Source organism: Xenopus laevis, chromosome 6S (assembly GCF_017654675.1).
Source record: "Xenopus laevis strain J_2021 chromosome 6S, Xenopus_laevis_v10.1, whole genome shotgun sequence".
Classification (NCBI taxonomy): Eukaryota; Metazoa; Chordata; class Amphibia; order Anura; family Pipidae; genus Xenopus; species Xenopus laevis.
Genome location: NC_054382.1, coordinates 113,681,895 through 113,695,060, shown reverse-complemented (window position 1 = coordinate 113,695,060; position 13,166 = coordinate 113,681,895). Strand labels below are relative to the sequence as shown.

Here is a 13,166-nt window from a genome sequence, read left to right as displayed (position 1 = left end):
TGCACTAGGCAAATCCATTATGGAAAAGGACATTGGAGTCCTTTTAGATGATAAACTTGGCTGTAGCAAGCAATGCCAGTCAGCAGCATCAAGGGCAAATAAGGTCTTGAGCTGTATTAAAAGGGGCATAGAGTCACGCGAGGTGGGGGTCATTCTTCCACTGTATAGAGCACTTGTAAGGCCCCATCTAGAATATGCCGTACAGTTTTGGTCTCCATCACTCAAACAGGACATTATTGTATTAGAGAGGGTACAGAGAAGGGCAACTAAGCTGGTGAAAGGTATTGAAAATCTTAGCTATGAGGAAAGACTGGCCAAATTGGGGATGTTCACACTGGAGAAGAGGTGCTTAACGGATGATATGATAACGTATATGTATAAATATATAAGGGGATCATATAATAATCTCTCTAATGCTTTATTTACCAGTAGGTCTTTCCAGCTGACACAAGGTCACCCATTCCAATTAGAAGAAAAGAGGTTCCGGGTAAATTTTCGGAAGGGGTTTTTTACAGTGAGAGCTGTGAAGATGTGGAATTCTCTCCCTGAATCAGTGGTACAGGCTGATACATTAGATAGCTTTAAGAAGGGGTTGGATGGTGTTTAGCAAGTGAGGGAATACAGGGTTATGGGAGATAGCTCATAGTACAAGTTGATCCAGGGACTGGTCCCATTGCCATTTTGGAGTCAGGAAGGAATTTTTTCCCCCTCTGAGGTAAATTGGAGAGGCTTCAGATGGGTTTTTTTTTGCCTTCCTCTGGCAAAAAAAACTAAAAGGTTGAACTTGATGGACGTGTGTCTTTTTTCAACCATACTTACTATGTTACTATGTTACTATGTAGGAGAATAGAGGTTGAGTGAAGAGAGGAAAAATAATAGTACTGAGAGTGTGCCCCTGGTCTAAGGTTTTTGGGTGGGCCCCTGGTGTCCCAGTCTGACACTGCTGGTAGTTAGGTACCACATTCAGGGACAATTTTTGGGGCCCCAGCAAAATTTAATGGCAGGGCAGTAAGTGCTTTGACAATGAGAATGGGAGAGAGAGTTGCCTAAAAAATATACCATTACAAATGCCATAATAGTACAGGTGATAATAATGCTTATATATATTTCGTCTTTTAGGCAGCAGGCTTGGTATTTAAAAAAAAGACAATCGTGTCAAAGAAAATGCGATAAAAAAACCCAATGCAACCACAATTTATTTTGCTGGCAAAACACAAGCAGCTAGATACAAATGGTTTTGATCCTCGCACACCCTGCTCACAAGGCTAAACAGAGATGCTTGGTGCACACAGGGGGAGTTCCGGCCACATCCCAGTAGTACCTCAAGCAGAAAAATCCAATGGCACACAGGACTTATGCAACACCTTAAAGGAGAAGTAAAACCTAACTAATGAAGTAGACTAGAAATGTTGTACATTAAGTTTTGAGCTTCTGTACCAGCCCAAGGCAACCACAGCCCTTTAGCAGTAAAGATCTGTGTCTCCAAAGATGCCCCAGTAGCTCCCCATCTTCTTTTCTGCTGATTCACTGCACATGCTCTGTGCTGCTGTCACTTACTGAGTTTAGGGACCCACTCACAATATACAGTTTATACAGAATAGAAAAGTCACAATATAAGACTGATTAGTAATTAATACAGATAATTACTACATGACAGCACAAAAAACAGTGCAATTAGCATCAGAATTTAATAATCAGCCCTGTAGCATCAGCTTATATTACAGACAAACCTCATTTTCTGCTGGATAATTAGTGACGAGCCCTAAGCTTAGCTTCTCAACAGCTGCTCAGAGCCCACTGAGCATGTGAGTGTCACAGACACTTTCCAAGATGGTGACCCCCTGTGACAAGTTTGAAGTCCTGGATCATTGTTGCTATTGAGAAGCTGAAACTTTAGGCTGGTGCAACAAGTTCAGCATGTAAAATACGGCATTTTTATGGTTTAGTTCTCCTTTAAGTGTTTATTGCGGCGTGTGGGGCAACGTTTTGGGGCAGACGCCTTTGTCAAGCTTGACAAAGGGGTCCACCCCGAAACGTTGCACCGCACTCCGCAATAAACACTTAGGGGCCGATTCATCAAGGGTCGAATATCGAGGGTTAATTAACCCTCGATATTCGACTAGGAACTAAAATCCTTCGACTTCGAATATCGAAGTCGAAGGATTTAGCGCAAATGCTACGATCGAAGGATTATTCCTTCGATCGAACGATTAAATCCTTCGAATCGAACAATTCGAAGGATTTAAATCCAACGATCGAAGGAATATCCTTCGATCAAAAAAACTTAGGCAAGCTTTTAGCTGCCGAAGTAGGGGGTCGAAGTTTTTTTTAAAGAGGCAGTACTTCGACTATCGAATGGTCGAATAGTCGAACGATTTTTAGTTCGAACCCATTCGTAGCCCATTCGATGGTCGAAGTAGCCCAAAAAACACTTCGAAATTCAAAGTTTTTTTACTTCGAATCCTTCACTCGAGCTTGATGAATCGGCCCCTTAAGGTGTTGCATTAGTCCTGTGTGCCATTGGATTTTTTGCTTGAGAAAACACAAGCAGCGACATACCACTATGTATGGAGCCCTGTGTATTCATATATACATACAGGATATATATATATATATATATATATATATATATATATATATATATATATATATATATATATATATATATATATGTACCCCACTTCATTGTACCCCCAAACACAGCTAATGTTATTGCCTCATTCTATTTGTTCCTTTATTCCAGTGATCCCCAACCAGTAGCTCGTGAGCAACATGTTGCTCTCCAACCCCTTGGATGTTGCTCTCAGGGTCCTCAAAGCAGGAGCTTATTTTTGAATTCCCGGCTTGGAGACAAGTTTTAATGGATTAAAAACCAAGTCTAGTGCCAAGTAGAGTCTTTTGAAGGCTGCCAGTCCACATAGGGGCGACCAAATAGCCAATCATAGCCCTTGTTTGTCACCCCAAGGGACTTTTTCATGCTTGTGTTGCTCCCCAACTCTTTTTACATTTTAATGTGGCTCACAAGTAAAAAAGGTTGGGGACCCCTGCTTTATTCACTCCAACAATTTCCATGTAGCCTCGCTGCCTTATGTTCATTGTTTTACATCGCTCTGTTATAAAAATTGGGGCTGTATAAATGAAGTGGAAAAATAATCTAGTGGCTAAGCGATTTCTAATTGTTGCTGCATGGGTGAGTGCACACGAGGTTCCGCTCTCCTGCTGCAGTGGGCTGGCGTGAGCTCTGCAAATGCACATGACATCACGGAAAAGCCCTGTCTCCCAGCCACTGAGCTTAATATAAACCAGAGGAGCTGAGAAAGAGTTAGAGAAAGTCAGGGTAACGGAGAGGCAGCACTTTATCCAACTTTATCCCTGAGACATCCTTGTACTCTGCACTCAGGATTCCACACTTTGGGGGGTTTCAGAAGACAATTATTAAAGGTAAGTGAGTGCCTTCCAAAATACTAATTTATAAATTAAATCATATGGAGCAGAGTGACCACATTTCTGCTATGAACAAAGTCATTCCAATTGTGACATATAAATGAACATGACAGCTATATGAGTGCTGAACATACTTAATATTTACACACAGAGCAGCAGCATCATTTATTTATATTGCCAGCGACTGCCACATAGCTCATTAGCATCATTAATACAGGGGTCTTATTTATAAGATATATATTTTAAGAAATAAAAATGCTCAGAACTGGGGGTTGCCAGTGGGAGAAATGATTTATATCACTTTAAAGTTTCATTTGCAGGGAAAGGAATATGTTTTATACAGTTGGCATAATGTTTCATTGGTCTACATTTCATATAACGTGTATTAGCAAAGTGATTATTAAAACAATTATAGGGACAGTAAAGGCACAGTGCATATTTGAGTATAACGGGGTCCCCCTTATTAGTTTAAAGGATTATCTTTGCATTGTTTTGGCTCAAACGTGGCTCAAACGTGGCCCTTTCCCCATAATTTTAGATGAAAATTGGGGTAAGTCGTTGCAGGACAGAGCTGCTATCCAAATAACTGCAAATTTGTATTATTCTGTATTGTAATTGCATACAATCTGTACGAGTTTCCAAGGGTGCTGCTGGATCTAAGTTAGTTACTAAACATGGTAGTTGAGTGCAGCAATGTGTTGTGCACCCAGGGAGAAAAGCACAGATCCCAGATGCTGCAGCTAGCCATGTTTAGACAATGGAAGCCTTAACCTGCCTGACTGAGTGGATTTGTTGATTTAAACACTGTGAATTTATGGACCTTTTATTGGACACATGTGCAGCCTCTAGTGGTGAACTTGGGTACTGACAAGGCTGGGATTCTTAACCTTTTTGGGGACCTGGATTAATGCTGAGAGGCAGTTTTGCGGCACAGTTGGAGTCCCATTCTCCATAGCTTGGGGATTCATTTTTGGATAAGATAAGAACCCCTTCACTTAGGTTTGTATTCTGGCTTTTCCATTCTTGCCATGGATTCCAAAATGTAACCACGCACATTCTTCTCAAATACTAAATAATTGCAACCAGAATATTTGGAAATCATACAATTCTTATAATTAAAAACAAAACAAAAAAAAACAAACAACTGATGCTACTGGGGAAAGTCTCATGACTTGTGTTCTTGTGCAGACAGCCAACCATTCAACACAAACAGGACCACCTTCATTGGTGGCTGCACAAAATGAGTGAAGACTCTCCACCTTTCACTGTTGTTGACCTACAATTCCAGCACCCACAAGCTAAAGGGAGTTTCTGGTAGTTGTAGCTCACCAATGAATGATGGTTGAGAATCCCACAATTAATACTTTCACCATTTGGCCTATATGCAGCAGCTTTTATGTAGGGCAATTCTAACTTATTGACCCAGTTAAAACATCTCTGGGTGCATCGGTAGATTTTCAGTGTCTGCGATTATGAATTGGAAGCGGCTCTGCGGTTGCACAGAATCCACTGTGGTCTGCAACATGCCTCTGAATTTTACTGTGTTTGCAGCAATTTCTATAATTTTCTGCAACCAAATGTTTGATATCAAGCAGGTGACCAGTAAATGCTGCAAGTTTAGAACGTCTGTTAATTTTTTTGCCCACAGCCAGAGAAGGATGACTTTGAATGTGACCATGCGTCGCAGCACCACCACAGTCAATGCACAACAGCGATGGAGCATCCCGGCAGATGCAAAGAACATCCAGGCTCAGAAGAAGCAGCACGCCCACCTCACCCGCAAATACACCATCAATAACCCGGCCATCAATAACCCCACCATCAATAATCCAGCAGAGTACTACCGAAGAAGCTGGTCATCAGACTCTTCTGACTCTGTCATCTCTTCTGAGTCTGGGAACACTTACTTCCGGGTTGTGCTAATTGGGGAGCAAGGAGTTGGGAAGTCTACTCTGGCTAATATATTTGCAGGGGTGCCCGATTCTGTGGATGGTGATTGTGATATGTTAGGAGGTAAGTTCATGATTAGCCTGTTCAATATACCAGCCAACAGCCAGCTTGTTTTTTGTTTCTCTAAATCTGTGGTTGTTTAACTCAGCCCTCCCTATATGATACCACCACATATCAGACCTCCAAATGGCATAGAATTCCCATCCAGCTAAAAGACTGGTGTTACCAGGAGTTGTACTTCAACCGCCAAGATTGGGCAATTCATGGCCCTGAAAAATGTTTTTAGCTATAGGCCCTGTGCAGTTGTAATTAAGGGTCACAATTTTGCTCATATGGTCAGAAGAAGTTGGTCTCCAGCTGCCCAGTGCAGTTTTCCAAATTTAATAAACTTTGTTTAATTCACAGCTTGACACCAACATTGGATATAATAATTGCCTGCTGGCTGGGAAACACTCACATTACTTTAGGCCCCTTTCAAATAGCCCCTGATTGGGAACGTCCAGCTCTGGTAGCTGGAAGGAAAGTTCTATGTATGCAACGATAGAGAAGTACAATCTTTCTTATTCACTTTGTCATATTTAGCAAAGGGATATAAAGCTCTATGTATGGTCGTTGTGCATGAGGAAGGTTTACAGACAGAATTAAGCAGGCAGAGATATGGAGCTGGGAGCGAGGCATGAGATTCCTCTGACAGAGGGGAAATTAACTGTGTTTTCTCTCAGAGGTGAAGTCACTTTTTCCATTACTGTTCAATCTGGAGTTTATCCATGGAAGGCAGCCCTGCAATAAAGTCCCTTTATTGAGTTCAACAGAAACTTTACATGGAACAATATTTAGCAGAGTTGCATACTGGCAAATCATGGTTTGTTAGATGGGAGTTTTAAGTAGCTGGAGAGACATTAGGCTATATATTATATAAATATAATATATGGTGGTAGCATTGAGCCATTTGGAAAGTGGACTGCAAGGTAGGGGGCTCTATACTTTTACAGGGCCACATCCATGAAGATCAGTCCTAATATAAAGTACTGAGAAATAGCAGATTCTTAATGTTATTTGCAATGTATAAATGAAAGGGCCATAAATGCTAAAATATCTAAATTACAATTCTCTTACAGAAAACACCTATGAAAGAACCTTGATGGTCGATGGAGAAAGCGCAACTCTGATTCTAATCGATATGTGGGAAAATAAAGTATGTATCCCCTGTTCCACAGTATGTATTGACTCTCTTCCCTGTCATGTGGGCTGTTTGTCTCTACAGTGTATACAGTATAGGCAGAATAAGAATCTTTAGATGGAGCTGTACTTCTCTCCTGCATCAAGTCCATAATCCATAACACTGAATCCATTATAACAGCACTCAGCCTTCAGCCTTTATATGGTCATGGGTCTTTGGAGACTTCTGATATCCTTATATTTTACACTAGGGGGTACGTTACTCTATCTTTATGTTAGAGTAAGAGGTATAGCTTGTTTGACCCAGTAACCACTAACAAAATATTATCAAGCAAGTTCTCTTAGTAGTGCTCTCTTTCTCTGCTGGTGGTCTTCATAAAATTTATAAATATTAACGTAATATTATCTTATTGTTACAAAGGCAATTTAGTAAGAAAATAAATTACATATTTTGCTAAATCTCAACCATAATTTGTGTTTTTTTTTATTGTCAGGCTCAAGACAACTGGATCCGTGAGCAGTGTATGCAGGTTGGGGATGCCTACATAGTTGTCTACTCCATCACTGACAGAGCAAGCTTTGAAAAAGCCTCAGAACTGCGCATACAGCTCCGTCGGGCGCGGCAGACAGAAGACATCCCCATTATACTTGTGGGCAATAAAAGTGACCTTGTCCGCTGCAGAGAGGTCTCAGTATCAGGTAGGAGCAATGGACATTTAAATGCACCCTACCCACCTAACCCACTGGAATTAGCTACTAATCTCATACAATTATAAAATGAATGTAATTAGTTTTCATTATTGTCCAAAAATGAAAAGAACGTTTTTACATGCTGACAAATGGTCAACTACGTCAAAGTCATCCCATGTCTGCAGGTAAAACCTAGTCCCTTTGTAAAATGTATAATGAAGCAATAGAATTCTTAATGAATCAGATGAAAATTGAGCATAGGACTGGCCAGATATGGGATGACTGTGACGTAGTTGGCCAGCTTAAAAGAGATCCAGTCATCGGAAAACATGTTTTTTTTCAAAACGCATCAGTTAATAGTGCTGCTCCAGCAGAATTCTGCACTGAAATCCATTTCTCAAAAGAGCAAATAGATTTTTTTATATTTAATTTTGAAATCTGAATGGGGCTAGACATATTATTAGTTTCCCAGCTGCCCCTGGTCATGTGACTTGTGCCTGCACTTTAGGAGAGAAATGCTTTCTGGCAGGCTGCTGTTTTTCCTTCTCAATGTAACTGAATGTGTCTCAGTGGGACATGGGTTTTTACTATTGAGTGTTGTTCTTAGATCTACCAGGCAGCTGTTATCTTGTGTTAGGGAGCTGATGTCTGGTTACAGCAGTAAAGAGTGATGGAAGTTTATCAGAGCACAAGTCACATGACCAGGGGCAGCTGGGAAATTGACAATATGTCTAGCCACATGTCAGATTTCAGAATTGAATATAAAAAAAATCTGTTTGCTCTTTTGAGAAATGGATTTCAGTGCAGAATTCTGCTGGAGCAGCACTATTAACTGTTTTTTTCCCCCATGACAGTATCCCTTTAAATATATTGCAATTTATGGGCAAACAATCCCTGTTTTGTTTAAAGGGTAAGGCATTTTTTTAGTAGCTGTATGCACAAAATGTCTCAATGTCTTAAATATATTGATAATGGGTTGAGTGCAGAGGACCTCTTGTATACTACGGGAGCGATGAAGGCGCAATCAAATGCTATGATCTATGGGTAATTTATCTTGGTTGCTATATGCACAGCAATCATTTTATTGTTTTGAGGCACTGCAGTGAATCTGTGGTATTTTGCAAGTCCAAAAATGTGACAAAGCTCCTTCCTCCTTCTCTTTTTGGAATTAGGGTGCATATGGCATGCATACACACAACAATCCTGTAAGCCATCTGACTATTTGGCCTGTGGGACAAACAAACAATTACCATAATATGGCCACTTTAATAATGATCAGATCATTCAAGCCAACAGAATAATTGCAACTGCAGGAAGGGAATGTACAGCTCCTCTTCAGTTCCTCAGCTGACTTGGCCATTTTCAAACCTGCCCAATCAACCTGTAGGTGGGGCTTGTGGTGGGTGCAGCCCAGGGGGCCCAGGAATTTTTTTCGTATGGGGCCCTGCAATTTCTTTTGGCGGCCCTGCACGTACAACAAAATCTATCTTAACATTTAGCCTAAATTTAAGGAGATGATGAGTTTTTATATATTAACAAGCATCTACCTTCACCCAGTTGTTGCCTGTGTTTTAGGATTTACACAGGGGTGTCACTACTATACAGCAGACCCTGCATGAGAGGGGAGCTTAGGTTCCACCTTGCACCCTCATTCTTGCTTGTCTAGCCATGGGGTGAGGGAGGCCTTTTTAGTCATGTTATGCCAATGGGTTTACAGATAACTGAAGACCATTATACAGTAAGTTTAACTGGAAAGGGTCATTTGATTAACCACCTGCTTCTCAGGCAATTGGCTTGAGGAACCAAAGCAAAGAGAGCTTTAATTGTGAATCCAGGAACTCGTGTGTGACCATAATCTCCTCTCTTTCTGGTTTCAGAGGGCAGAGCATGTGCTGTGGTGTTTGACTGCAAATTCATTGAGACGTCAGCAGCCGTCCAACACAACGTGAAGGAACTCTTTGAAGGAATTGTGCGGCAGGTGCGTTTACGGCGAGACAGCAAGGAGAAAAATGATAAACGACTGGCCTACCAGAAGAGGAGAGAAAGTATCCCCAAGAAAGCCAGGAGATTCTGGGGGAAAATTGTAGCCAAGAAAAACAAAAACATGGCTTTTAAGCTGAAATCTAAATCTTGCCATGACCTCTCGGTACTATAAATGTATGCGGACTTCCCAACAAGAGCAAAATACGTTAAACTGATAGGAAATCATTTAGCAATTTTGCCAACCAATAATCAATCTATATTAGATTGGACATGACCACAATTTACTTGTGCTTTCCTCAGCCATGGATGCTACAACAGCCGCCTTGTGTCACCTTCAGCCATGATATTCGGACTTGCCATTGGGCTGATTGTTCAGAGAAATATGAAACAATTGCTTACATTTGGGATTTTGCATTTTTTTTTGCATCATTTTGATCATCTGGGAACGGAGAGGGAGAAAGGAACTAAATTGCACTGAAGAACCTCATCGGCTGTCATTCTGTATTCTCATCAGTGGGAGACACCATCCTATAATTGTGCTGCAGTTATTTCCTTATGTCATATTTATATTGCCTTTTGTATAGCATTTAAAAAGATTTGTACATGCAACTCCAGTTCCTTAGGGGAGAAACTATGCAAGCTAATTTGTCATTCAGCTAACACAGAGAAGGCCAATGGGAAGCTGCTATGAAACATCATCACCAGCAGGAGGACTTCAAGCTGCCTGTGCCTTATCTAACAGTATTTTATTCTAATCCTAATTTATAGGCATAATACTCACCATACACATCCAGTTTCCCATTGTTCTTTTCGCTACACAGAAGACAATATTTTTATTTAAAAATATTTTTTGACCCCCCCCCCACTCCAATACTTTTTATACTTGATTATTTTTGTCAAACTCATAATATTGTTTTTTTATCTTAAAACAAAGAAAGTGCACTTATTTGATGCTTTGGTAATATTACAACTGCCTTTTTTATATTGTTCTGTGTCCATAAATCTTCCATGGATGTGATGAGATAAACAGGGGCAGACTTTTGATTGAATTATTTGGCTCTTAGACCTGATGCCCAGTAGTGTCAACACATCCAAACATCTGGACCAATCTTTTACAAACAATCATGGATAAAAATAATGATGTGCCTTTTGGTAAACCTCCTATATTAGGGTGTCATACTGTGCATTCTTGATTCTGTTCAGAAAGCCTTGGCAGAAAACCAATAGGGACAATTTCTGCTCAAGCAGCAATTTTTATCCTTGGATTCTGCTTGTTACCCAGCAAGGCTCCATGTTGCATATGGATACAGTGGGAAAGCTTTAGGCTTCTGTGCAAGTAGGTGATGGTACGGGTATATGTTACAGTATATTATGGGACAGGTCACTTGAAATGCAAAATCAAAAATTTGATTCTAGTACATGAGGACGAGGACATAAATTGCATAAATTCAAGGGCATGTAAAGTCTAAAATAGAATAAGGCTAGAAATGCTGTATTTTGTATACTAAATATAAACATGAACTTATTTCACCACAAGCCTAATCAAACAAATAATTTATGCTTTCAAAGTTGGCTACAGGGGGTCACCATCTTGTAACTTTGTTAAACATCTTTGCAAGACTAAGACTGTGCACATGCTCAGTGTGGTCTGGGCTGCTTAGGGATCGTCATAAACAAAGCTGCTTGAGTTCTGCATGGATGGGAAGTAAGGCGGGGGCTCCCCCTGCTGTTCATAAGTATGATTGTTTCCCTGCTCAGCAGTTAGGGACCATCTGACAATTCCTATCCACAGCAGTAAATGAAGGGATAATTTCACTGCATACAGTCAGGTTTCTTATAAAAATGGTACATATTTTTTAATTTAAGTATATTGAAGATAGGTTTCTTTTTCATTAAAGAAACTAAAAATGTGATTTTATTTTTTTGCCTTTACATGCCCTTTAACTAGCTCTTTCACTACAGAAAAAAATAAATGCTAAGTTACTTAGGGGCTAACACAATCCACCATGCAGGGATTACAGGTATGGGTTAATAGAAGGGATAGGATTAAGTGGTTGGTGCTGACTGGGGACTCTAAAAATGATGCCCAATACCGATATGGCGACTATCTATTTATTATCTAGTTTCCTGTGATGTTTCTTATTCATTTCTATGTGTTTTTTTTTACCTGGTACATTATACAAAGAAAAATAAAGATGAATCAAGTTTTATCTTCAGGATGTGAGTTATTTATGCAAGACCCTACCATCACCCATGCATGCTCACCATAAACTAAACTAAATACCCGATAAAATGTGTGTCATCTGCCTGCTGGAGCAGATATTTATCTGGGTCCATTATCAATTAAAGGAATAGTTTTTCAGAACTCCATTCACACAAATGGTCACCCACCTTAGGAGTTAATCCATTATTCTAAGACTCTCCCATTTGGGCACAACACTGACAAGGGCTCATCTACCAGCTCTGACAGCTGCCATGGTTAATCAATTCTCTATGTTCTTCTACTGGACTCCTCCGTCTAACTTACAGTATAACACACATGCCCTGGCCCTCAAGGCCACACAAGTGACAACAAGGAAAACAAAAATGAAAACAACAAAACAAACCCCAGCCCAGAGAGGGCAACAGGGAACCTTTACATTAAGCTATCTTACCTAAAAAAAGCTTTAATTTTCCTAATTATAAACAGGGAACTGACATCCCTTTGGCTGTCACTTGCCCACACAATCAAACTGACCTATGGGTCCCATGTCGGGAAGAGCTTGGGTAATGTCTCCCCACCTCTAAACCCTGCCACTATATGTGGCTATGTGGCCCTAGAGGCCTCCATTGCAGGTAGGTTAAAGATGAGCCTGATGGACCACTCTAGTTGAACACCTGCACCTGCCTGTACAGTCTAGGTGTAAGATGACCCTTGGGAACCAAAAGCTTCTTAAATACTCCCCTCACCTCACATTTTAAAGAGGAAGAGGTATAAGACCCTGACTCACCTATTTTCTTATTATTAACCTTCATCCACTCATCATCACATGATTTAGTGCGGGGGGACATTTAGGCATGACCTCTCTCAGAATATAAATGTCTCTAGTGGACGCACGCAAGCACATTCATTCCCATGGGACAGAATCCTATATTTATAAATGGATTTTGCCGTCCCTGAAAAATTAAGGGAATGTACAATGAAATATCTGTACAGCAAATATTTTTCAGCTTTATAAATAGCAATGTTGTCCCAAGGGCCTTATGACCACACTCTGGTGAAATTAAACTGCAGCATAAAATGCGTTGCCTTGAAGTGAAATATCCCCTTTGATAATATATTGTAGGAGTGTATGGAAAGCATGAGAAGTAAAAAAACAAATGGGGGCCGGGGCAGAATTGTAGTCGAAAACCATTTTGCTGACTTTCATCTGAATTTCCTTTGTTGCCGATTGTTGGCCCATTTCTTTGTTATGATTCACAATCAATATCTGCTTAGGCTTCCCTTGTTCTCTGTTCATGATCTAAAGTCTCAACCTTGGCTCATTCTCCCCTTGTCTCTACTTTGCTTTCTCTGTTATGTCCCATTTGCTTTTCATTTCCCCTGGAGAGCACTTCTACTGCTTATTCAGTGCTAAGCCCTGTAACTACCCCAAGTGGATGTTCATCTGTAATGGGTTGTGTTGCCAGATCTGCTCCAGTATCCTACATAACAGCAACTATACCAATGATGCGGAGCTGCTATATGCCCTAGTTAAAGCACTACAAGGGTTGCAGTCGGCCACAGGTTCTTATACCTACAGTTAGAAACCAGTTCCTAATCTCTAATGCAGGTTTTGAGGGTTTTAGTAATTACAGGACAGGCATAAAAACTAGTGGAAAGTAAGTAAAAGAGGGATCATTGCACCCAGGGGCATAACTACTAAGGAAGCAGACCCTGC

General features: G+C 40.5%; 1 protein-coding gene across 1 annotated transcript; it reads left to right on the top strand.

Annotated features, from left to right (window-relative positions):
• The first annotated feature begins 3,320 nt into the window (after window positions 1–3,320).
• gem.S (GTP binding protein overexpressed in skeletal muscle S homeolog) lies at window positions 3,321–10,773 on the top strand. The gene is made up of 5 exons (XM_018223862.2): window positions 3,321–3,441; window positions 5,093–5,457; window positions 6,513–6,589; window positions 7,068–7,272; window positions 9,141–10,773. The coding sequence occupies exons 2-5, from the start codon at window positions 5,103–5,105 to the stop codon at window positions 9,416–9,418; spliced, it is 915 nt and encodes a 304-aa protein (XP_018079351.1). The 5' UTR covers window positions 3,321–3,441; window positions 5,093–5,102; the 3' UTR covers window positions 9,419–10,773.
• Window positions 10,774–13,166: the final 2,393 nt, after the last annotated feature.

Excerpts from the sequence above, each read along its gene's own strand:
- gem.S (XM_018223862.2), top strand. The coding sequence starts at position 5,103 with ATGACTTTGAATGTGACCATGCGTCGCAGCACCACCACAGTCAATGCA. Across the intron at positions 6,590-7,067 it reads TCGATATGTGGGAAAATAAA|GCTCAAGACAACTGGATCCG; the intron begins GTATGTATCCCC and ends TTTTATTGTCAG. Across the intron at positions 7,273-9,140 it reads CAGAGAGGTCTCAGTATCAG|AGGGCAGAGCATGTGCTGTG; the intron begins GTAGGAGCAATG and ends TTCTGGTTTCAG.